Source organism: Macrotis lagotis, chromosome 1 (assembly GCF_037893015.1).
Source record: "Macrotis lagotis isolate mMagLag1 chromosome 1, bilby.v1.9.chrom.fasta, whole genome shotgun sequence".
Lineage (NCBI taxonomy): Eukaryota > Metazoa > Chordata > Mammalia > Peramelemorphia > Peramelidae > Macrotis > Macrotis lagotis.
This window is the reverse complement of record NC_133658.1, coordinates 344,693,958-344,718,572: the sequence shown is the minus strand read 5'-3', so window position 1 is coordinate 344,718,572 and position 24,615 is coordinate 344,693,958. Positions and strand designations below refer to the sequence as shown.

Below are 24,615 nucleotides of genomic sequence, written 5' to 3'. Positions count from 1 at the left end.
ATTAGTCATTGTCAGGGGATTATGGAATTTTGATCACTGGATGGAAAGCTGAATGAAGGCATAAGGGAAAAATCTTGTGATTGGTTGAGAAGATCAAGGGAAGGGCAGCTAGGTGACACAGTGGGTAGAGCACTAGCCCTGGAGTCAGAAAGACCTGAGTTCAGCTGTGTGACCTTGGGCAAGTCACTTAATCCCATTGCCTTAAATGGAGATTTAGACTCATTACAAAAACAGCAAACTAGTGATCAAGTCTATCGATATAAGAGTGAAGAGAGTCATTAATGGGAAGAAGAGAATTTCTTGAGTTTTCTTTCCTTTCTTACCCAACCCAATTGACCAGATCATTGGAGAGACTGGATCAATAGCTCAATTCATCCTGCTGGAATCAAATAGATTGGACCAGTAGGAGACCATACTTCCAGTCATTCAGAGAATAGTCATTCAGAGAAAGATGGCTTTAGGGAGCATGACCATTCATGTTGGAAAGAAGTTACAGCTAGGGAATCTACAAAGGTACATACCCTGAGAGCTACCCCACAGGGGAACTTCACAAGGACTTTGTGAAGGGAAAAAAATGACTTCTAGTAGCTAGGAATTGTGAGTTCCACCTTTGCCATGTGTTCTTAACATTGTGTCTCACTACCTTTGTACCAATACACTTTGGTGTATTGTTGGAGAACGTGCTCTAGACTTTTGGAATTTTATTTTTTGTGACTGCTTTTGTTAAAACCTTTTACTAAGAAGCTAAGTCCTGACTGTTAGTAGAAAGTACACTGATGGGGGCTCATGAAAAACAGCACAGAAAACACAATCTCTCATATTATTCATAGAACTTTGAAAATAGTAGTGAGCTATTATTTGGCAACTCAATGGGAGTATAAACTGAGGAAGTAATCCCAGAAGGGGTGTGATTTAGGTATTCCCAGTCCATAGTTTGGTGCCTTGCATAAAGCATGAATGAATGCTTGCTGTGTTTTGTCATGTTTTGTTTTGTATCATTGGAATGTGCACTCCTCTTTCATCTTCTCAATAAGACTATAAGTTCTTGATCTTTTGAACAAGTTTGTATAGAACTCAGAGCCCTAATCAGTGTTTTGTTGAAATGAATGCAGCATCTGCCAGTTTATTCCTCTGTGAAATGGGCTGGGCAATTTTCAAACCAAAGGGAAATGGTAGGAAGATTAAAGATCAAGATTTTATATTTTCAGAGCCATTGGCATATATATATATATGTATATATATATATATATACATATATATATAAAAGAACATGGAAATATTCAACTATTTTAAGACAATTCCCCCTATGTTCAATGCAAAGAAAAATTGGAGGTCATAAGTCAGCCCTAGCTGAGGTCATGGGGGAAAACTTCTGCAGAGAGAGGGAGCAGGAAATGGGGTCTGGGGCCTACATTTCTGGTGACAGAAAATGTTTCTATATGGGCCAGAGTCTAGGGCTTCTTGTTATTTCCACCAAAGTTGGTGGAGGAGCTGGCCTGGGGCAATCTGACAGAGTCAGCACACGAAATGTGGGAGGAACCCCCTGAGGCAGGCTAGAAATGAAGGCCTGTGTTTCTTGATGACCTGGTTGGAAGACAGAGCCGAAATCAGGCAGAATGTAGCAGTAACCTTTATTTATGCCCTTAATTTCATTGAGCAAAGGGGACTCTCTCTGTTGGGGGTGACAAAGTAGCCAAGGTCGTTCTCTGTAAATGCTTGAATGCCCAGGTTAAAGGGTATAGCAAGGGGCTTAATGGAAAGAGCCATGGACTTGCCAGTGGGAGATGTTTGTCAGCTCTCTCACCAGCTCTATGACCTTGGAGAAATCGTTTGTTTCCCTAGGTCTCAGTTTCCTCATTTGTAAAAATTCTCAATTGTCAAAATTGACCAGGTGCTCTATAAATTTCACTTCAGCTCTAAATCCAAAATCTGAAATCTCTCTTGAAGGCTTTGTTCTTTTGGGAAGACAGACCTAGGGTCTTCTCTCCTTCCCCCCTCCCCGAAACCCATCTCATCTGGAGAGAGTGGCTGGAACGGTTCATTCTATTTCACTCTCTCTTTCACTATTTCTTGGGAAGTAGACTACTGGGTATATTTCTCTAGGGTTCTTCAAGGGAGGGTGGAGGTCTAGACATAAGAAGTTTGGGACTCCCTGAAAGCCCACTGCTCTTGGACCCCACCACTCACCTCCACCCCAATCATCTTTTTTCCTTATTACTGGGAGAAGTCTCTCCGACTCAACTTCGTTCATGTCTCAGGCCCCAGAGCTGTCCAGAGAGGTTGGAGTCTGTAGGAGAAAGGCAGCCTACCCAACCTGCCCCCAGGCCCTGTGGGGAGGAGGAGGGGGACTGCTAGGGGAGAAGAGGCAGGCCCCGCCCTATGCGGGCCCCAGCTCGGGCAGTGGGGAGAGGAGGGGAGGGGACGTGGAGACTAGCAGTCCTGTGGCCAGGGTTGGGGTCAAGCAAAGAAACAGCGAGAAGGGGGCCCAGTCTCAACCCTGCTCGGCCTGGGACAAGGCGGAGCTGGGCCTCAGGAGGGAGGCCCCAGGGGCCGGGCCGGGGCCAGGGCTAGGGGGAAGCTCGGCTTCTGAGGCCTCAGGGACTGAGACCGGGGCCGGGACAGGGGGAAACTTGGTCCCCTGCGGCCTTGGCCCGGACACTGGAAGCCCGGCCCCCTGCGCTCCTGGCCGCCCGGGTTGGGGCGGTGGGAAGTCCGGCCCCCTGCGCCCCCTGGGGCCAGGGACTGGGGGGGGGGGGTGAAGCCCAACCTCCTTTGCCCTGGGGCCGGGAGGGGGGAGGGAAGCTACGCGGCTCTAACAGGTGGGATCCCGCTGCGTGGAGGAGGCGGCTAGGACAAGGACGAGGAGGAGGAGGAGGAAGAGGAGGAGGAGGAAGGCGAGGAGGAGGAGGACGGAGACGAGCCGCCCGCTAGCCTGACAGCAGCCGCCGCTGGCGCCGCCGGTGTCTCGCTCGGTCTCCCTCACCCGCCCCGGGCTCCCCCTCGCAGGCTGCGGGGCGGCCCCTCCCGGGGAGGGGACTCGCCCGCCCCCTTTGCACCTCCCGGTCCCGACTGCTCCATCCCCTCCTGCATCCCGGCCGGGGGGAGGAGGAGGCGGAGCAGGAGCGGGAGCAGGATCAGGAGCCGCCGCCGCCGCCGCCGCCGCCGCCGCCGCCGCCGCCGCGGGAGCGCAGGAGGAGCGGGAGGGACCCTGCCTGCTGCAGCCCCGCGCGTCCCGGCCGCCGAGGTCGCCGCCGCCGCCGCCGCCGCCGCAGCTGGGACGGGGCAGCCGCTCCCCGGGGCCGGTCCCAGCCCCAGCCCCAGCCCGGCGCTAGCCTCGCCCGCGCCCCCTCCTTCCCGGGCCGGGCCGGCCGGCTCCGCTCTCTGCCCGCCCCGAGGGCCCCGAGGATGCCGAAGCCGACGCTGCTCCTGCGGGGGGGCTGGGACCGCAGCCCCGGGGACACGGAGCTGGGGCGCCAGTTCCGGGACTGGTGTCTCCGGACCTACGGAGACTCGGCCAAGACTAAGACGGTCACTCGCAGCAAATACCAGCGGATCGCCGAGGTCCTGCAAGGCGGGGGCAGCGGGACCGCGGGGGCCGGCAACGGCGGCCCCTCGTCCGGGGAGAAAGGCAAGTTCCAGTTTTGGGTCCGCTCCAAGGGCTTTCGGCTGGGGACCAGCAGGGAGCCGAAGATGGGTCAAGTGGTGTATGTGCCGGTGAAAACTGGAACGGTCAGTGCGCGCCCGCGCCTCCCTCACTGTCCGCGTGTGTCCTGTCTGTCTGTCTGTCTGTCTGAGTGCTGTCCGTCTGTCCTAGCCCTGCTTGTGTCTGAGTGGCCACCTCTCCATCCACCTCCGGCCAGCCTGATCCCGCAGTGTCTCCCCATCCCGGGCGGGGACCCCTTCCTTCCCTTCGGTCCCCCTGGTTCCCGCTGGGATGGCCCAGGCAGCGCAGACCCGCCCCGGCCGGCTCTCCGTGGAGCGAGCGGGGCTGTCCCGGGAGCTGGAGGCAGAGAGGAAGGCTGCGAGTCCTCCCCCCCCGCCTCTCTCCCCAGCAGCGCGGGCTGTCCCGGGTGCTCACCCGGGCATGTTCTGTCCTCCTTCTCCCCCCCTTCCTCCTCCTCTTCTTCCTCCTCCTTTTTCTCCCCCCTCCCCCTTCCAGCAGGCGGCTTCTCCGGGAGCCAGACCCATCCCATCCCTAAGCAGGCAGGCTGTCCCGAGCGGGCTGGCGAGCGAGCCCCGGGTGGGAGCTCCTAGCCACCGCCCCCTGCCTCCGGGTTGCTACGGGGGGTTGCGGTGGCTTGAGGCTAGGGAGTCCTCGCAGGGGCGCCCCTCTCCTCCTAGGCTTTGGGACGAGGCCCCGCAGACTGGGGGAGGGGGGGCGGTGCGGCGAGCCGGGCCCTGGAGTAGGGGCTAGGGCTGGGGCAGGGGCAAGGGCAGGAACGCCCCGACCCCACCCGGGACTGGCCCAGAGAGGACGGGCGGGGGCGGCCGGCCGCGATGCAGACTGGCGCAGGAGGCGCCCCCGGGCGGGGCGGGGCGGGCGGGGCCGGACAGTCCCGGGGTGCGGATGGGGAAGGGTCCACCCCCTCATCCCTCAGCCTTGGTCTGAGGAGAGCGGAGGAGGCCGGATGGGAGAAGGCATCTGACCCCCTCCATCCCCCCCCCCACGGGCTGGTTACCCACGGAGTGGGGGAGGGGTGGGGCCTCCTAGCGCCCGCTTTGGCTGGGGCGGGGGCCAGTTAGGGTGCGGGCGGAGGCGGAGGTAGGGGAGCTTTGCTTCTCCCTCCCACCCGGGGTCCCTCGGGCTGCTGCCCTGGGGAAGGAGCCGGCGGCTCCCCCACTGGGACCTCATTGTTCTAAGGAGGGTTTGGGGGTGGGGGTGATGCAGGGGCCGCCCCGAGAGCTCCAATCTTTGAACTTTGAGCTGTAGAAATTCGGAGATTCACATTTTATTTGCGGACACCGCCCCCCCCCCCAACCTCTCCCTTGCCATCCCTTCCCATCTTTTTTTTTTCTTCTGGAGGGGGGCTGGGATTTAATGTGGGTCTTCCTAACTAGTAACTCCCTCAGTCTTTGCACCATCTGCCTGAGAGTAGAATCTTCATAGACAATTGATTTTGTCGTTACTAAAAGTGCACTTGTCCCTCCTCCCAGCCCTTCCCGGGTGGAGGAGGGGGGTGGGGGTAGGGGGTGTGGGATGGGGAGGGGAGAGGCAGTGGGAAGGCTGGCGAGCAGGCTGGCGAGGGAGATGCTGGAGCTGCCTGGTTGGGAGGATGGAGGGAGGATAATTCGGGAGGGGATTCTGGAGGCTGCCTCCCCCACCTTCTTCGCAGCTCTGGGGAAACAGTGCTATCCCCTCTCCCAGATACCCTGTCAGGGAGATGGTTGCAGGCTGCGGTGAGGGCAGTCCATCTGTGGTAAACGCTTATAAACGCACTATTTACCTCCCATCTGGTCTGCCTCTTACCAGGGGCTGGGCTGGGGGAGGGGAGGGGGCTTCAGGCCTGGATTCCCAGCTTGGAATAGGGGAGCCCTGGGGTAGACTTCTTGCCCTCCGATTTCAGGACCCTTTCAAATCTGCCTTTCCCTGACCTCCCTTGCCCCACCCCACTCCGCTTCCCTCCAGACCCTCGCAAGGGGCTGGGCCTGGTCTCTCTGAGACCCCAACAGGCCCTAGGATATCAGGCGGCCCATGCCTGGCCTTGGGAGAGAATTCCTTCCCTTCCCTCCCAGTACAAGACCCCAGGCCCAGGGTGGCTAAGCCTTCTCAGCTGAGGATACCAAGGCCAAAATGAAAGCTACCCCACCCCGCCCCCAGCCCAGTTCCTACTCTCAGGAATGAATAAACTCCCCCAAAGGGAGGATAGGAGAGGCCAATCCTCTGGAGAGCTGGTTTACTGGGAGGGAGGAGAGAGAGAGAGAGAGCCAGCGAGAGCGCGAGCGCTAGTGAGCCAGCGGACTCTATCTCCTGTCCGGGACTCACCTAAGCTCCCATAAATCTGCAAACAAAACAGACACACCCCTAAGAGACTGTGAGTTTCCGAAGGGACGACAGGCTGAATTCCCGGAGAGAAAAGAAATCCGGCACATTTTAAAGATAAACAGATCGGAGTTGGAGGAAAGAGCCACCCGTTTGGCTTCCTCTTTTAAGTTTCCAGGTGCCTGCCTCCTCAGATCTCTCAGTCTTCTTCCCTTCTTTTCAATTATTTTAGGTGAACACTGCTGCTATAAATTCAGTGGAGGAGTAGGGGAGTGGGAGATTCCCTTAGAGTTTATTTGTTAGTTGATGGTTTTTGAAGATGTGGAGGGCATACCCCCAAACTGAGAGGGAACCATGTCCTGGGACTCCTGGTACATAGTGCCTGTTGTGGTGTAAAAAGAACTCTGATTTTGGAGCCAGAGGGATCTGAGTTCCAATCCTGCCTCTGCCCTACTAGTGATTTTAGGCAATTGATTTTTGGCATTCTTTTTCCTCTATAAAATGAGAGGGTTGGGACTAGTTGATATCGAAGGTCCCGTCCAATTTTTACACCTCTGGTTCCCCCCCCAATTAAAAAATTAAAGTTAAGAGATTTCCCATTGTGGTAGGGATTGCACTATAGGCCCATCTGGCCTGATTTTTTTTTTTTAAACTAAGGGCCAAGCTGGGGGAGGGGAGGGGTCCTTCTGTGGATTCCCCTGAGGCAGGGCCCTTCTCAGATTAAACCCTCCTAAACTGTGTCCACCTTGGCCTCTCCTACTCCCACCCCCCATCTACCCCCTCCTCCCCTTGTAGCGCCTGTTCTTTCTTGAAAGCACACACACACACACACACACACACACACACACACACACACAAAGAAAGGTTGGGCCTAAGGATTTTTAAAGTGAAATGTTTTGTTGAATGATTCTCCTTCTCCAGGCAGCAAAATAAGTTCTTTCCATTTTCTCCTCATTTCTCCCCCTCCCCCATAACTCCCCATTCTCAGAATTATACCCGAGCCCCCCCCCCCCCCCCCCCCCAAGCCATATGCATTGGGCTGGACTTGGTTTGTGGCTTTCCTTCATCCTGCCTGGTTATCTGACACCACTTGTCCCCTGTCCCATCTGGCCCTTCCTTTCCTGGGTGTATCTGACAAAGGCTTAATCTGTCCGGGACTGTCCCAAGGCTGAAAGAGGGTGAGAGAGAATTAAGTTTATGCAGATGGGACTTGAGGTGGGGGTTGGGACTGGGACTGCTGAGACCGGGATCTATGGCTTGGATTAGGGCTAGGGCCAGTGTTCCCCCCCCCCCAGCTGGAACTGGGAGACAGTGGAGGAGGGGATCCGCAAGTTGATTATCAATGTCTGCAGGTTGTCACAGGAAATCTAAGGTACGAGGCAGTAAGAAAAAGTGGAGGAGGGGAGGAGCTGAGGGTGCTCTAGGGGATAAGATCTTTTTATGACAGGAGTTAGGGCCTTTCCCTTTATGAAAAACACAATTAAGATTTCTTTTTCTTTTTTTTTCCCTGACCAAAACAGACATTCCTTTTTGGGGTCAAGGAGAGAGGGAAATAAAACTGACCTTTTCCCGTTGGCATGAAGTAAATTTTCTGCTTCCTTTCAAGTCTTTGAGGTGGCCCATTCAATCAATTAATGTTTATTAAAGGTCTACTATGGCAAGCACTGTGATATGTTCTGAAGATATAAAGACAAAAAAATGAAATAATCTTTGCCCTCAAGTGACATATATTGTTACATATCACAGATAAATACATGAGGGATATATCTAGCTATCCAGGCAAAAGCCTGGAGGTGAGAGATGGAATGTTATAGGGAATAAATAGTATGTAGGCTAATATGTCTGGAGTTTAGGAGATGTGTGTGTGTGTGTGTGTGTGTGTGTGAGGGGATAGTAGGAAGTCATGGAAGGATGGCTAGATATAGATTGAAAGAGTTTTAAAAACACCAAACCAAAAAATTTGAATTTTATCCCAGAAGCAATAGGGAGCTACTGCAGCTTCTTGAGCAAGGGGATGTCAGTTAAGCCTGTTTGGAATATCACTTTATTCACTATGAAAGGTAGATTATAAAGAAGGATTAGGTGCAAGGAACCCAATTAAGAGACTGATTGATTGATTGATTGAGTGAGTGATGATAGTCTAAGCATAAAAATCATGAGTTGGGAAGTTGGGTCTTATGAATGGAGAGATATGAGACTGTGGAACAGAGAAGACTTGGCAATTGATTGAGTGGGTAAATTCAAGCTAAGAGTTGAGGATGCCTCTTAAATGGTGAGTTGATCAATTGGAGAAAAATGTCTCATGACAAAACTAGTGAAATCATGGGTAGATTTAGAGAGAAAAAAAATTAAATTTTATTTTAGATGTGAGTTTGAAGCCTAGATGACATCCTGGTGGAGTTGTCCAAAGGCAATTGGGAATGAGGAACTTGGGCTCTGGAGAAGAATGAGGGCCCAAAAGGATAGATTTGGGAGTTTTTTGCTGATTTCATGATTGTTAAGAGAGAGTAACCAAAATCAAGCATTTTTTTTTGAGTAACAGCTGCATCGCCAAACCCAGATCTAAATGCTAAGAACAAAAATTGAAACTTTTCCTACCTTTAAGAAGCTTATATTCTAATTAGGGAGACAATATACAAGTATATGGATAAATACAAGATATATACAGGCTAGATATAAGATAACTGATGAGGAGAAAGTCACAAGAAGGTAGGGATGGGGTAGGGAATGAAGGTGTGGAAACCTCAGGAAAGACCCCTTGCTGAAAGGTACTGCTTGAACAATGGTTTGAAGGAAACCAGGGCTTTCAAAAAGCTGAGCTATGAAGAAACATGCCATTTATGGTTGGACAACTAAAATTATATTCATATATAGAGTAGATTTCTCCTTTTCTGATCATCAAAGAGTATCAAGTCAGGGGTGGTATTAATACTATTAATGACACTTAACAGTTACTCATTTATATAGCACTTTTAGAGTTTACAAAGCACTTCCTTCTTGGCAACCCTCTGAGAATTAATTGGAAGTGCTATTATACCCATTTCACAGATGAGAAAACAGTCTGAAAAAGTTGGGAGGTGGTGTTTAATGTTATTAATGAAATTTATTTATATAACATTTTAAAGTTTACAAAGCACTTCTCTTTTTTTTTAGGTGTTTTTTTTTTTTTTGCAAGGCAAATGGGGTCAAGTGGCTTTCCCAAGGCCACACAGCTAGGTAATTATTAAGTGTTTGAGGTCAGATTTGAACTCAGGTACTCCTGACTCCAGGGCCAGTGCTTTATCCACTGCGCCACCTAGCTGCCCCAGCACTTCTCTCTTTACAACCCTTTGAGAATTAACTGTTGGTGCTGTTATATACCCATTCCACAAATGTGGAAATGTTTCAGAGAAGTGAAATGACATGTGTGAGATCTTAGCCTAACATTGTAGAATTTTATAACCAAAAGAAGCTTTAGAATCTAGGATGTGAGAGTCAGAATGAACCACCTAGTTGCGCTCCTATCCTTTTATAGATGGGAGAAACTGAGGCTCATAGACAGAAAAGTGACTTATTGAGAGTCACAACTTGAGTTAGAGTCTCAAGGACTAGACTAGACTAGAATTAGACCCCTTAGATCTCTAAATATCCCATTCTGTTATTATGTCCATTATATATTGTGAAAAGCAGAACCTAACCCATCTTTTCCATTGGCACTTAAATTATAAAATTCTACTATTGACCCTTTGGGTTAAGTGATTATTTCCATTAAGCATCCTAATTTATACATGGAGGTAGGTGGGAGAAATGTCTTAAATTGTTATTAGTCATTTGCTCCTTAGTGTGAAATAATCTATAAGCTCCCAAAAGTGGCCTTAAATACTTTCAGATAGGAAAGGGGGATACTATAAAGGGAATGGAGTAATTGACTCAGTATTGATACCAAGGAAACTCTGAAGGTGTGTGGTATCTTGTGTGATATTTGGGAGCATGGATTTGGGGTGGCAGCAGTAATAGTGGCAGTAGATGAAGTCTAGGTAGGTTAAATGTCTTTTTTTGTCTAAAGTGACACCATGTATTAACAATAGAGGAAGAATGTTGGAATTGAGGGGTGGGGTTCTTCAGAGAGGATTTTGCATGTCTGCCATTATTGGACCCCTTTCAGTCTCCATTGATAAGTATCACTTTGTACCTCTTCTTCACTACTGAAGTTTTGTGTCTGTGTCTTGTCCCCTTATTGGACTGTGAGCTCCATGCAGACAGGGATTTATCTAAACTTCATTTTTCCTCCAGCTCTTGCCAAAGTACCCAGAATATTTAATAGATATTAGTTGAATTGAATAGAAGATATTCTGGAAGGGACTGGAGTAACAAGAATAGAAAGGGAAACTCTTGGTTAGGAACTAGGAAGGCTGAGTCCTGAGAGAAGTGTCTTAGGGCTTCAGAAAGGGAGGCAATTCAGTCTAGGTGATTTGGGGAGCAGATGGCTGACTTGCTTCAGCCTAGGCTGGCACCCTAGACCTTTAGTATGAAAATGATTCCTGGCAGGGAAACCATTTGGATTGTGAAGTGGGTTATTTCATTAATTAAACATCCATGTGTCCCCAGGCAGTCAAGAAAGTAGGTACCTGAGCCCCAGTGTTTTCTAGTTTCCTAAAGCTATTATAGAACCTTGGCCAGGACCTCACATGATTCTCTCAGTTACCAAGATTGAGCTTCCCTTCCTCCCTGCTCCTATAGTTACCATTATTGAGATGAGGATAGGGCTGCTATGACTACCTGTTCTGGAGGAATGTACACTGATAAAGATTTCCTTTTTTTTATTTTTTTATTTTTTTAGATTTTTCAAGGCAATAGGGTTAAGTGGCTTGCCCAAGGCCACATGGCTAGGTAATTATTAAGTGTCTGAGGTTGGATTTGAACCCAGGTACTCCTGACTCCAAGGCCAGTGCTCTATTCACTGCACCACCTAGCCGCCCTGATTTCCTTTTTTTTAAAAATATCTTTCCCTTTTTTGAGGCCGTGTGGTGTATTGGAAAGAGCACTGAATTTGGAATTTAAGGATCTGAGTTCAGTTATCAGTTCTTGTACTTATCAGTCATCTTATTCTGGGAAAATCATTTCTCTTTGGATCTCAATTTTCTCATTTGTATACTGAAGGGGTTGGGTTAAGTGATCTCTGTGCTCCCTTTGAGCTCTAATTCTTATGTTCTTATGAGACAGCACCTACTTGGATTAGCTTGTTTTGCATGCATTTGGTGGAGAAGGAGGAAACTGAATAAAGACCTTCTTTTCAAGGTAATTAGAAGCACTATTTTGGCCCTTTCCACTTGAGGAGGGTACCTGTTTTCTGAGGTGGGAAGGCCTAGGTTGGGAGCCAGGTTTGACCAGGTGCTTTAGTACTATCTTTAACTTCAGTATATGTGTGTTGGTGAGAGAGAGAAAGACAGAGACAGAGACAGAGGGGGGGGGATGGGGGGGCAAAAGGAGCTTGTCACAGCTCAGCAGCATTGTCCAGCTGGCCAGAAGAGAGATTCATCTAGGCAGCCTGGGATGCAGAAGCAAGGAGTGAGTCAAATGAGACAAGATGAGATGCTCAAGGAATGACTTCCTGTCAGGCTGACCCCTTGGATTCTGAGGCCCAGACTGTGATGGAATCATAGAATCTGTGAGTTTGGAAAGAACCAGGTTGCCTAGCTCAACCTGCCTCTCTTGAATTATATAGTGATATATGACAATGGGAACATATGCCTTAAGATTCCTACTTTTTCTCCTCCTTTTCCATCTTCTTTCTTATCTTCCTCTCTCCTCTTTATTAACTTTTCTCTTCTTTTCTCCTTTTATTCATTCTCTTCCTTCTTCTCTTCATTCCCCCCCACCCCCAATTCTTCATAAGGTTGTTTGGTGCAGGGTCTCAAGGCCCTTTCTAAAGGTAGCAAGTAAGCGATTATATCATTTGTCATAGTTTTGTGTTGAGTTCTTCTTATAATGGATATCCATCTCTGAGTAAGACAAATATTCTATGTTCATCTGAGTGAGGTGTTTTTATTATTTTTAAAACAATCAATGGGGAAGGTGTTTGGAATTTGAGTAGAGCAAAGATGAAATGTCCCTGGCCAGAGAGACAGAACAAGGATGAGATGGAACTGGTTTAACTATACCCAGAATATGGTTTAAGTACATCTTAGAATATTAGAGATTAGAGATGGAAGAAACCTTAAAGACCAGTCCAGCAGTCTCCCATTTTACAGAGGAGAAAAACTGAGGGACCCAGAGCAGGAAAGTGAGTTGCCCAATGTCACTTGGTGTGTTAGTGATGATATTAATATTCAGATCCAGATCTTCTTTGTCTGAGTCCACTAACTTGGACCAAGCCCCTTTTCTATACCTAGTATCTTAGCTGACCCTTCTGGAAAGGTGGAGCAAGATGATGTTATCAGGGATGGAGGAGATTTAACTTTATATTTCTATAGCACCTGGGCAACTCAGCTGAATGGCAGGGTGGGGAGGGGTCTGAGAAGCCACTGGGGAGCCAGTTTGATAAGACTTTGGGGAGTCAGTCTTGGACAGGGGGAGAAGCAAATACCACTCCTCCTCTCTAACAATATTTCTCCCTCCTCCTTTCTTCCACCCAGCACAGCTGAACATCTCAGCCTGCTTCTGGCCAGATTGCCCGAGTAAAGAAAAAGGCACGAGGATGACCAAACTCCTCAGCACTTAAGTGTTCCCAGGGTCCAGTTTGGCAGTGGAATAGTGCTTAGAGATCTAATGAGAATAAGTATCCAATCTTAGAATCATAGACTGTGTGAACTGGAAGAAAGGTGCCCGAGTGCAGAGAACACAGATTATTATCTCTTGAAGGTACTGTAGAGTGTGAGAGCTAGAAAGGACTTTATAATATAGAAGAAAAAATTTCAAGATTGAAAGGGTTTGTTTATAAGAGATCACAAAATGTCAGAGCTGGAAGGGATCTTAGAACAGAACACAGACTTGGAAGGCAGCCTTTGACACAGAAAAATATTGGGACTGGAACAGAACTTAAAACATAGAACCCCAAATGTCAGAACTAGAAGGAACTGGAGATATCACACACACACACAGACACACACAGAGAAACACACACACACACAGAAGGGATCTATGAATATAGAAGCTAGATTGCTAGATCTAGAAAAGACTTTAAAACATTGATTAGTAGAACTGGAAAGAACCTTAGAGTATAGAATGTTAGAAAATAGAGTATAGAATAACAGTGCTGGAATGGACTTTAAAATAGGATAAGTAATGCTAAAACTGAAAAGAACTTTAGAATATAGAATATCATGGGTGAAAGGAAATTTACAAAATAGAACTATATAGGAGATTAGAACATAGAGCCAAAAGGAGCATGATTTAGAACATAGAACAGAAAATGTGAGGAGTTGGAGGGACTTTACAAATCAGAACATTAGAATTAGAAAGACAATTAGAGCATAGGATATTAAGAGCTGGCAGAGACCTTCTAATATAAAATGTAAGCGCTGAAAGCTAGGTAGGCTGTTACAACACAGAATACCTATTCAGCACTGGAAGAAACATCTAGCTTATCTTCTCTTAATTTTACAGATGGGGAAATCGAGTCTCTGGAAAGGAAATAATGAATTATTACACAAATTTCTTTGGTTCAAAAAAGACATTTGGTCTGTTCTTTGACTCCCATAGCTTAATAATACAGAATTCTAAGCCCCAAGATACAGACCCAGACAGAGCTAAGCCCTCAGAGGGCTAAACCATAGGGCAAATAGCCAAGACTCAATGAGGTAAGCTCAAGGGGCTTTGAACCCAAGGCCTCCCTTTTTCCTGGGACCAATTAAAAAAAACTCATTTTTATCGATAGTTTTTTTTATGTTACTCATTTCCAAATGTATTCCTTTCCCTTCTTCTACCCATCGAGCTATTCATTCCATTTTAAAAAAGAGAGAAAAAAAAGCAATTCAGCAAAATAATTTAACATATCAATTATGTCTAGAAAATATGCAATATTCTATACCCATAGTCTCTCATCTCTGTGAAAAAGGGAATGAGGAGTTCATACCAGTTTTAATGGCAAGATTTGGTACCCATGGCAAAATCCAGAAAAAAGCTTTTCTAGAAGAATAATCCACTGACCTTAGCTATGATAGGGTCTCTTTGACAGCCTTCCTTCAGTTATGATAATGAATTATTACTTATACATCCTCTAGAATTGTAGTTATGCAACAGAATATAGTGCCAAGCAAAAAACTCCCTGTTTTATGCAGCTAATAGTTGAGGGTAGAAGTGGCCAGGCTGTAGTGGAATATACTTACTTCATAGACTGCTGGTAATGGACACTCTAAACTGGGCTATTCCCTCCCCCAGGGTAGACTAAGCTCACATTCAGACATTCATTTCAATCTAAGAAGTCCAGTTGTAGGAGATTCCCAACCATTACATCCCTGATCTGTCCTAGCTGAGACTTCATCCATGGCCAAGGGCCCCAATTCTCAGGCTATTATGAGAGCTGCCCAAGTATGTACTGGGAAGCAGATGGAGTTGTCTGAGCAGCCAGGTTGATAAATATCTGGCAATGAGGTGGAGCTATCAGCCGTACTATTTGAAAACTTCAGACAGTATTATGGCAAAATTGTCAGACTTAAGAGAATTTTAGTGTTGAAAGGGTCCTTAAAACATAAATTGTGGGGCTGGGAGGACCTTTAGAATAGATTGACAGAATTAGAAGGGCCCTTAGAGTATAGATTGACAGGCCTGGGCAGGACCCTTAGAACATATAGAATGTCAGGCTGAGAGAGGGCCTTTAGAACATAGAATCTTGAGGCTGAGAGGGCCCTTAGAACATAGAAGGGTGAGGGTGGGTGGGCCCTTAAAATATAGATTGACAGAGTTGAAGGGTCCTTAGAACATAAATTGACAGGATTGGGCAGGACCCATAGACCATAGACTGTCAGACCTTTAGAACATAGAATCTTGGGGCTGAGAGGGCCCTTAGAACATAGATTGACAGGGCTGGGAGGGCCCTTAGGACATAGAATGTTGGAAGTGGGTAGGCCCTTAGAATATAAATTAACGGAATTGGAAGGGTCCTTAGAACATAGATTGACAGGGCTGGGAGGGTCCTTAGAACATAGAATGTTGGAGTGGGAAGGGCCCTTAGAATATAGATTGACAGAATTAAAACATAAATTGACAGGACTGGGCAGGACCCTTAGAACAGAGAATGTCAGGCTGGGAGGATCTTTAGAATATAGAATATTGGGGCTTGGAGAGCCTTTGCCCTGTAGAAGATGGATTACAGAAACAGGTCTGGACTTCTAGATCATTCAGGCATGTTTGAGTTCTTAGACTTAGATGATTCTGCACCTGTGCTTTTCAAAAGCCTTTCAAATCATTTAGCCTAATTTTCCAACATTTTGTTTCCAGAAGTCAGGCAGTGATAGACTCAAAGAGGAAACCCCTGACAAGTTCATTGGTAGGCAGGAGGTGAAAGGGGAGGAGAGTGGCACTCTAAGCTCAGGTAGGAGCATCCTGAATCTCACTAGCGTGCACCAGCAGGACCAGGATGGTGTAGGAAAAAGAATTCTCTTGGGAGTGAAGAAACCTGGCCTGGAGTTCCAGTTTTGTCACTTAGTTGCCTTGCCTGCAGTGCTCTGCCTTCTCACCTACACTTTTTAGATTCCTTCAATGCTCAATCCAACTCCTACCTTTAGTAGGCGATCTTAGCCACTGATGCTTTCCCCTCTCAGATTACCTTCCATCTACCCTGACTACGTCATGCATTTATTTAGTTATTTATAGGTTGTCTGCCCCATTAGAATGTAAGCTTCTTGAGGGCAGGGACCATTTCCTTGTATGCTATGCTGAGTTGAGTTCCTGCCACATAAAAGAAAAGCACTTTCTTGACTTACTGTGATACTTTGGTAAAGTCACTATGGTCTTATCTATAAAATAGGAGAATAACTTCTTTAACCTTCTTCAGAGAGATGCTGACGAAATGAAATGAAGTCATGGATCTGAGAACATTTTGCAGCATGCTCAACAAACATGAGGTCTAGGATTGGGAGAAAGCATCTTGGGTTGGGTTACCAGGGAAAGATTGACAAGTAAAGGAGGTTTTGAACTGAGTTGTATTCGGTATTGAAGTGAGCAATTCCAGGTAGAGCTACTGACTGAATAAAGGTTCAGAGAAGAATTTTCAAGTTCATCTTTGTAATTTTGTAAGTCTTGGTATTCTATCTATATTCTCTAGAAGTGATGTTCTCCAGCATACTCTGACAAGTTGTCATCCATCCTCTGAAAACCTCTAGTGATGGGAAGCTCACTACCTTATGAAGCATCACCTTCCAATGTTAGTTTTTTTTTTTGTTAGATTTTTCTTTCTCAAGGCAATGGGGTTAAGTGGCCTGCCCAAGGCCACACAGCTAGGCAATTATTAAGTGTCTGAGGTCGGATTCGAACCCAGGTACTCCTGATTCCAAGGCTGGTGCTCTATCCACTTCGCCACCTAGCTGCCCCCCCAATGTTAGTTTTGATTGTTAGGTGTCCAACCTTAACTTTAAACCCATCATTTTACAGATGAGGAAGTTGCAACTCAGAGAGGAAAGGGAGTTATGTAATATCACAGCAAATTTATGATAGATCTGGAATTAGAACCCAAGTCTCCAGATTCTCAGTTTGCTTATTCTTTTCCTTAAGAACTCAATCTGGTTAACTATTCATCTCACCATCTTTGTAAAAAATGGTATTTCACTAGTGACTGACAGGAAAATTCTATCCCTCGGTAAAGGATTTTAAAGTACCACTCTTTTGTGACCCTTGGGCTAGATGCCTTTGTAGCAAAGATGGGGACCTTGAACTTTTGGGAAGTTCAGCTCTCACCAAATCTGGGCATGGAGTTTTGATTTTACTGATGACTCACTGTGTGACCTTGAGCAAGTTACTTCCTGTCTCTGGGCCCCTATTTCCTCATCTGTAAAATAAAGGGGCTGACCTTGATGATCTCTAAGGTCCCTTTCAAATAGGATAGCAAATAAAGAGCCCCACCTTATAGGAAAAAAACAGCACTTTTAGCTCCAAGGCTAGTGGACTCTCCTTTGTACCACCAGTAGGTGGGAGACAGAGCATTAATAGCAGATTTAGTCCTTGGTGATGATTTCAAGAATGACTTTCATGTGAACTCCTTGCGTTTTGGAAGATTATCCAATCATTCCTTCCTAACCTCTCCTTCCCCCCCCCAAAAAAATATTTTATACCTTTTTACATTTTACACTCATTGGCTCATTTGATCCTCTTTTTATAGATGAAAGAACAAGACCAGGGAAGTTGGATGACTTAGCCAAGTTCATCCATTGAGGTAGCAGCAGAGCTGGGCCTTGGGCCCCTTGACTGTTCCTTCTTTGCACTGTATTAGGCTGTCTTCTTTGAAACACTGGAGGAACTTTATTCAGAGGAGTCCCAAGAGCAAAAGGATTTGAGGTATAGAAATTGAGAGACAGAAGAAACCATTCTGGTCTTGGAATGAGGAAGTCTTAAGAATCTCACATATACCACTCAGTGCTAGCTGTTTGACAGCGGGGAAAGTCATTTCTCCACACTGGGCCTCAGTTTTCTTCTCTGTAAAATGTCAGTAATAATAGTTGCACTACTTAACCTCATGGGGTTGTCCTGAGGAAAGTGCTTGTAGCCCCATAAAGCTGTGTAGAAATGGATCCTCTCCTTTTGAGATATAATAATAGTCCATTCTACCATGTCCACAGGTACCTCCCACCACACACACACACACACACACACACACACACACACACACACACACACACACACACACACTAGCTGCCTTCAGACTTGTAGTTCTTGATCAAGCTTTGAAAAAAATGTTTCTTGGTTAGAAAGTTTGTTGTAAGAATGTCAAAATGCAGAGGGAAGGAATGAAACTAGTCCCAGCAACTTTTATAAGAGGGCTACTCACTGAGCTAAGCAAGGGAAGGGTCCCAGGTTCTGGAAATAGAGTGACACAAGGAGGATTCTCCTGACCCATTCCCAAAATCTTTTAGTTTGGTAAGGAGTAACTGCACTTCCCAAGGTCATGTTTTCACCTAAAAATCTACTTTATCTCACTGTGGGGTAGGCTTTTTAGACACCTGACATTGTCATCAACATCACTAATAATGATGGCTATTCATATTTCTATGGCATTTTGTTTTGAATCAAATACTTTCCCTATAATAGCCTGAAAAGGAGAGTCCCATTTTGCAGATGAGAAAGCTGAAGCTTAGAAAAAGGAAGTGCACTCCTAAGATCCATGGTAGGAATTTTCCTAAGACCTTGATTGTACAATTAATTAATACCCTTTGCCCTTACCCCCACTCTCCCACCCCATGATCATTTTTGCCTTCATTTGCCATGTTTTCCTACTGGTCTGGCTGTCAGTTGCAACCTGTAACATCCTGAGGAGGAGGATGAGTAGGATATCTAAGCATCAACTCCCTCTAGGTTGTACCTATATCTCTCTTCTTCCATAGGAGCATTCTTCAATGGAACCCTCTCCCACTCTTGGCAGTAGATCCCCCCCTGTCCTTTCCTTTCCCTGGTTTCAATCCCTCTCTCGACTTCCTGGGAAGTGTCTCAAGCCAATGCATAGACCAACCCAGAATTTGAATGGGATCCTTCCCTTCACAGATGGTAGCAACCAGGAGGGAGGAAGCTCATCCTCCCAAATCTGTAGTAACCATAAGACCTAGAGTGAGGTAAGTACTAGCTCAGTGTATCCACTAAGAAATAGGGGCTGGGACAGGTGTGATTCCAGGTTGGTGTTCTATTCATATCACAGGACTGCTTTCTTTCCCGGTAACAAGGATGACTTTGTGTGCAAGCCCAGCCAAGCCCAGCTCAGCCCAACCCAGCATTTCCTCTCTCCCGCTTCCTGCTTTTTGCTCAAATTGGCCTCCCAAACCCTGTCCTCCAAGGGATGTCCTCTGAAGCCAGAAGGTCCAGTAGTCACGTCTATCTCTCCTGAAAAAGGACTGTTGGCTTAGGATTTAGAATCATAGCATATTAAGTCCAAAAAAAGAGTCTAAATTTTCAAGACTAAAAAGCTAGACCAGTTCCCTAATTTTACAGATGAGGAAACTGAGGTCCAAAGATGGCTGCTTAGCATTGAAAACAAAGCAAATTAAGCTTTGGGGGGGAAGAACCCAGCCTTTAATTCAGGAGAATGAAAGGGCATATGGACTTGTGTCTGTGCCTGAAAGCAGGGTGAGACAGTCAGTCAGCCAACAAACATTTCTGAAGCAGTTACTAGGGGCCAGGCACTGTGTGCTAAGTGATGGGAGACAAAGAAAGGCAGTGGCAAGAGTTCTGGCTCGGCTCTAGAGTCAGAGACTTGGGTGGAAATTCTGGCTATGGAAATTGTCCTCTGTGTGATCTTGGACAAATCACTTTCCCTCTGTGGCTCTCAGTTTCACCACAGTAAAACGGAGTTAGACTAGATTGTCTCTCAAAGGTCTCAAAGGATGGGATCAGATCATAAAGCTGGAAGGAAGCCAAAATCCTCCTTCCTCTCCCCACTCAAGCCAGGTAGGGGCTGAGGACTGGGTGACAGGAGGAGGAGGAGGAGGAGGAGGAGGAGGAGGAGAAGGAGAGAGAGAGAGAGAGAGAGAGAGAGAGAGGCAGGCCATTCCTTAATTGGGCTCAAGGGTAGGAAGAGAGAAGACTCTTGGGGAGGGGATTCTGAGGGTCAATGATGAGTGCTCTCTCCTCTACTTGCAGAGGATGGGAGAAGGAAATGGTATAAAAACCAAACTTTTTCCAACTGCAGTCATTTTTTTTTTTTATTTTTAGGTTTTTGCAAGGCAATGGGGTTAAGTGGCTTGGCCACACAGCTAGATAATTATTGTGTCTAAGGCTGGATTTGAACTCAGGTACTCCTGACTCCAGGGCCAGTGCTCTGTTTACTGTGCCACCTAGCCACTTCACCAACTGCAGTCATTTTATGAGGACCAGTTTCGTCCACATCCCCCATCTGGTAATATGGTTCAGCAGAGTGAGCCCTAAACTAGAAGTAAGCTAAGGATTCAAATCCCAGCTCTGCTACTTATTAATTATAGTAAGTTTTCTTAATATTTGCTATTCTAGATCTCAATTTCCCATCTCTAAAATAGGGAAGCTGATTTAGATGATTGATGTTTAAAGCCCCTTTCACCTCTGATAGTCTTTGATCTTATGTATAGGGGAAGCCATGATAGTTATCTTGAAGCATTTGAAGACTTGCTTATGGTGATGTAGGTTTAGATTTATGCTTGACCCCAGAGGATAGAAAGAGGTGCAGTAAGTATCCATTGTGGAAAAAAAATTTTGGCTCAGAATAAGGAAAAACATCCTACCAATTAGAGCTGTCCTAGGAGGTAATGAGTTCCCTGATTCTGGAGGTCTTCAAGTGAAAGATGAATGGCCACTTGCCTGGGATGTTGTCGAGGGGTTTCTTGGTCAGGTTGGGGTTGTACTAAATGACCTCAAAGGTCCTTTTCATTTTTGTGGTGCTTAGATTCTGGGAAGCTGTGGCTGGGAAGTTCGTATTTATGTCTCTTTGTCTTCAGCTCCTTCTCTCGTGCAAATTAGCAATTACCTTCCCTGATCTCATGTTCTCAGTGTCCTTCCTAGGAGGATTGTGCCGAGATGGGCCAAAGCAAGCTCCGGGCGGAGGCTGTCTGTCTCATTAGCTGATGGCAGCAGGGGGAGAAAGGGAGGGGACCTGTTGGCCAGAATCAGGAGCTCAGCCCCAACTGGGGCTTGCAGAGCTGGTGATGCCAGCCAAGGGCAGTGTATTCTGTGAGAGGGCCTTGCTGGGATGGCGAGGTAGCCCCAAGGGGCAGTCAGTCAATCTCCAAATATTTACAAAGCACCTGCTATGGGCCTTTCTTAGTTTTGAACTGGGTTGTGTTATGCTAGAGGCAAAATAAGCCCCAGGTCTGATCTTTGCTCTCTAGGACCCCATAGTCTAATAGAGGAGACGGATTTCATATATGTGAAGAGCTAACTAATGAGGGAAAGGCCCAACTGACCGATTTAATATTCCCTGAAATGGACCTGCCATCTTATGTCCTCCTTTGGTACATTTGTGCAAGCCATCTTCCACATTGAAAATAAGCTCCTTCCTCATCTCTGAGTCTTTCACTCCCTTCAAAAATCACCTCAGGATCTCACCAATTACTACTGCTCTTCCTCTGAAAATATTCCCAGAGTTCTTGTCTGATTGTCCCCTTCACTCCTACCTTGTATTATAATCACTTCTTTGAACATGGTACATCTTCATGAGATCTTTCCAGATCGCCTCAGCCCCCTCCCAATGCCTCCTCCCCTAAATTAACTTTGTTGAATATGTTTTTAATATAATACACACATATATGTGCATATTTATATGTGTGATTCTTTGAGGAATGTAAAACTCCTTTAAAGGAGGGACTTTAGCTCCTGGTATATAAATGCTTATTGACTAATAGTAAACTGTAGGTTCTGTAAGGTTGAGGGAATCTTTCCATCTTTTTGCTGTTTTCTCTTCCATGTCTAGTTTCACAGTTGGATGCAGAGTCAGGAATGTAATGTACTTTTTGAACCTCACTTTCTTCAGCTGTAAAATAGGGACAATAATTCCACATCAAAGGACTGATACTATCAAATGTAATTGTGATATTGTGGAAATTTCATTAACCTGAGAGGGGACAAAAGAAAGAGGGTCTATCTAACTCCAGATCTTCTACTAACTTGTATTAATTTTATTATTATTATTATTATTATTATTATTATTATTATTATTGGCAAGGCAGTAGGGTTAAGTGGCTTGCCCAAGGCCACACAGCTAGGTAATTATTAAGTGTTTGAGGCCCGATTTGAACCCAGGTACTCCTGACTCCAGGGCTGGTGCTTTATCCACTGCGCCACCTAGCTACCCCCAACTTGTATTAATTTTAGATTAGCCCTTTAACCTCTTTCAGCCAAAGTTTTTGCATCTGTAAAATGGAGCACTGGGTGATATCTAAGGTCCTATTTAGCTGACATTCTGTGATCCATATGACATGCCATTTAAATGCCAGAGATGGGGTACAGACAGTAATTGCTGGGGGAACTCAAAGAGTCCTCTGCTCCCTGTGGGATGGGGTAATTAGGAAAGGCTTCTTAGAGGATATTAAACTGGCTTTATAAGTCAAATAAAATTTGGATAAATAGATGTGAAAGGGGAAGGACCTTTCTGGTGGGATGATAACTGCAACAAAGGAATGGAAGAAATGAGAACCAAAGACTATTTTACGGATAAAGTTTGATGGAGCAGAAAGTTTGGGTTGTGAATCAAGGGAAGGAAAATCTGAAAAGGCAACTTGACAACAGACTATGGGTGGGACCTTAAATGCCAACTTAAATAGTATTACTTCTCCATCTTCGCTCCCCCTTCCCATGACATCAATCTTCCTTAATTATCATTATCTTCAGAGAAGAAAAGGGTAAGTAGGGGGGGCAGTATTTTGGAATGGAAACCATGAACCTGAGCCTCTAAATTTTCCTCATGAACCAGTCCTGAACAGGGATTGGGTTATCAAGAGACCTCCACTTAGGCCTAGAGGAAGGCAAGGGCAGAATAGATAACTATATTGGATAGTGCTCTCAGATCGAAGTTTAAATCATGCCTTCAACATTCATGAGATATGTGACTTTGGGCAAATCTGTTGATTTCTCTAAACCTAGTTTAGTAAAAGGGAGATAATACAACCTTTTTCTAGGGGCTGTTGTGAGGAAAGGTGCTTTGGAAATCTTAAAAGGGTTATTATTAGTGTATCATTGGTAGGCTTTCTGGCTTGGCCCTCTCCCAGATGATTTACTGCTAGGTCCCAAGAGAGAAACAAGATGGTCTAGTAAAAAAAGGACTGACTTTAATGTCTGACAACCTGGGGTTATATCTTGCCTCTGTTACATATTACCTGTGTGATCATGAGTGTGTCACTCCATCCATTTCCTTATCTGTAAAATGAGGAATTGGACTAAGTGACCCCTAAGATCCCTTCTGCCACTTGATCTATATTACCCAACTAGGAGAGTTAAGTCCTGGCCATCCCCATACCTGATGGCTCCCTTCTGCTGGGTGGTAGCACTTAGACTGAACCCCAGTAAATCCAGAGCCAAGACTCTTCCCAGAATGTTAGTGGCATTCTTATCTTCACAGGGGAAGCAATGAGGAGGAATTGACCCTTACCCTCCTCCTCCCAAATCTACAGAACCATGGAATCTAGAGTTGGAAGTTGCCTTAGAAATCCTAGCTGAACACTGAAGCTCCAGGGGTTGGATGTCTTGTCTAAGATCCCAAAGAGTAGTGGAAGAGACAAGATTTGAACCCAGTTCTCTTCTTACTCCACCAAGCTGTCTCTCTTCCCCAGAGGCCTTCCATCCTTCTCTGTCCCTGACCTTTCTAGAACTCTCTGGGGCTCTAGGCCTGCAGTATCTTGTGCGGTTGGCCCCTACCGGATGCCGCCTCAGCTGGGTGAGAAATCTTGTGTCCAGCTGTACCATAGGGTTGGTGGTTATTTTTTGCTGGGGGAGGGAGAGGGGCGGTAAACACACACATACACACACACACACACACACACACACACACACACATACAGATACACATATATACACACATAGACAGACAGACACGCGCACATGTACACGACATGCACATGCCCTCCCAGGATTTCTCCAATGATCAGTTTGCCTGCCTCTGGAGCAAGCAATCCCTCTCCTCCCCCAAACACACCATGCCTCTCTCTCACACACCCTCCCCACCGACTCCCTTCCCATCTCCCCAGCTGAGCCAGAAGCACGTGATGGGCTGTCTGTAGGCCCCAGTGGCTGGGGAGGCCAACTGCTCCTTCTTCTCACCTACATGGTGCGTTTTGATCCAGAGGAGAGGGGAAAAAAACCCTTGAGCTAGTGACAAAGGTCTGAGTGTGGGCTGGAGAGTACAGTTCCGTCTCTTAGCAACTGGCTCCTACCTCGGCGCTCCCCGAGTCTGTGTGGGACACGGCGCATCAGTCATGCTTCTGCGGTACTGGGAAGGCAGGCAAACGCCTCCCGCCCGCCGCCAGCCAGCCGAGGGGGTGGAGAGAGTGGCCCCAGCTCAGCCTGTGAGTTAGAAAAATACAGGAATCTCAGATGGAGAGAGGAGTATCTACCTGGGGCTTTATCCAAGCTGCCCCCTTTCCCACCCTTCAAGCTCATCCTGGAGCCCACAGGCCAAATCATAGGATCATGAGCAGGAAGGTAGATCTTAGGGATCATTTGTTCCAGCCCTTTTCAATTTACAGATGGGGAAACTGAGACCTACAGAGCCAAACTGACCTGCCCAGGGTCCATTGTAAGTGACAGAGCTGGGACGCAAACCCAAGTGTCCTGACTTCCAAGGCCAGCACTTTCCATTCTACCATGATGCCCGGGAGAAGCCTCATGCCAGCTCCCTGGAGGGAGGCTGTCTTGCATTATTGATGTCTTTCAGGACAGCCTCAGAGAGGGACAGTCGGCGCCTGCAGCTTCAGGCTGCCAGTTCTGCATGGAACTTTCCTGGCAAAGGGGTGAATACTCTCCTGGGACTGGGTTCAGCTCCCAAGAGAGCTCAGAGA

General features: G+C 46.6%; 1 protein-coding gene across 1 annotated transcript in view; it reads left to right on the top strand.

The window, feature by feature from the left end:
- The first annotated feature begins 3,364 nt into the window (after positions 1-3,364).
- NOL4L (nucleolar protein 4 like) overlaps positions 3,365-24,615 on the top strand; it is a 210,037-nt gene continuing 188,786 nt past the window's right edge. The window contains exon 1 of the mRNA XM_074211872.1: positions 3,365-3,729. Within this exon, the coding sequence (XP_074067973.1) occupies positions 3,406-3,729 (324 nt within the window). The 5' untranslated portion in view covers positions 3,365-3,405. The remainder of the gene's footprint in view (positions 3,730-24,615) is intronic.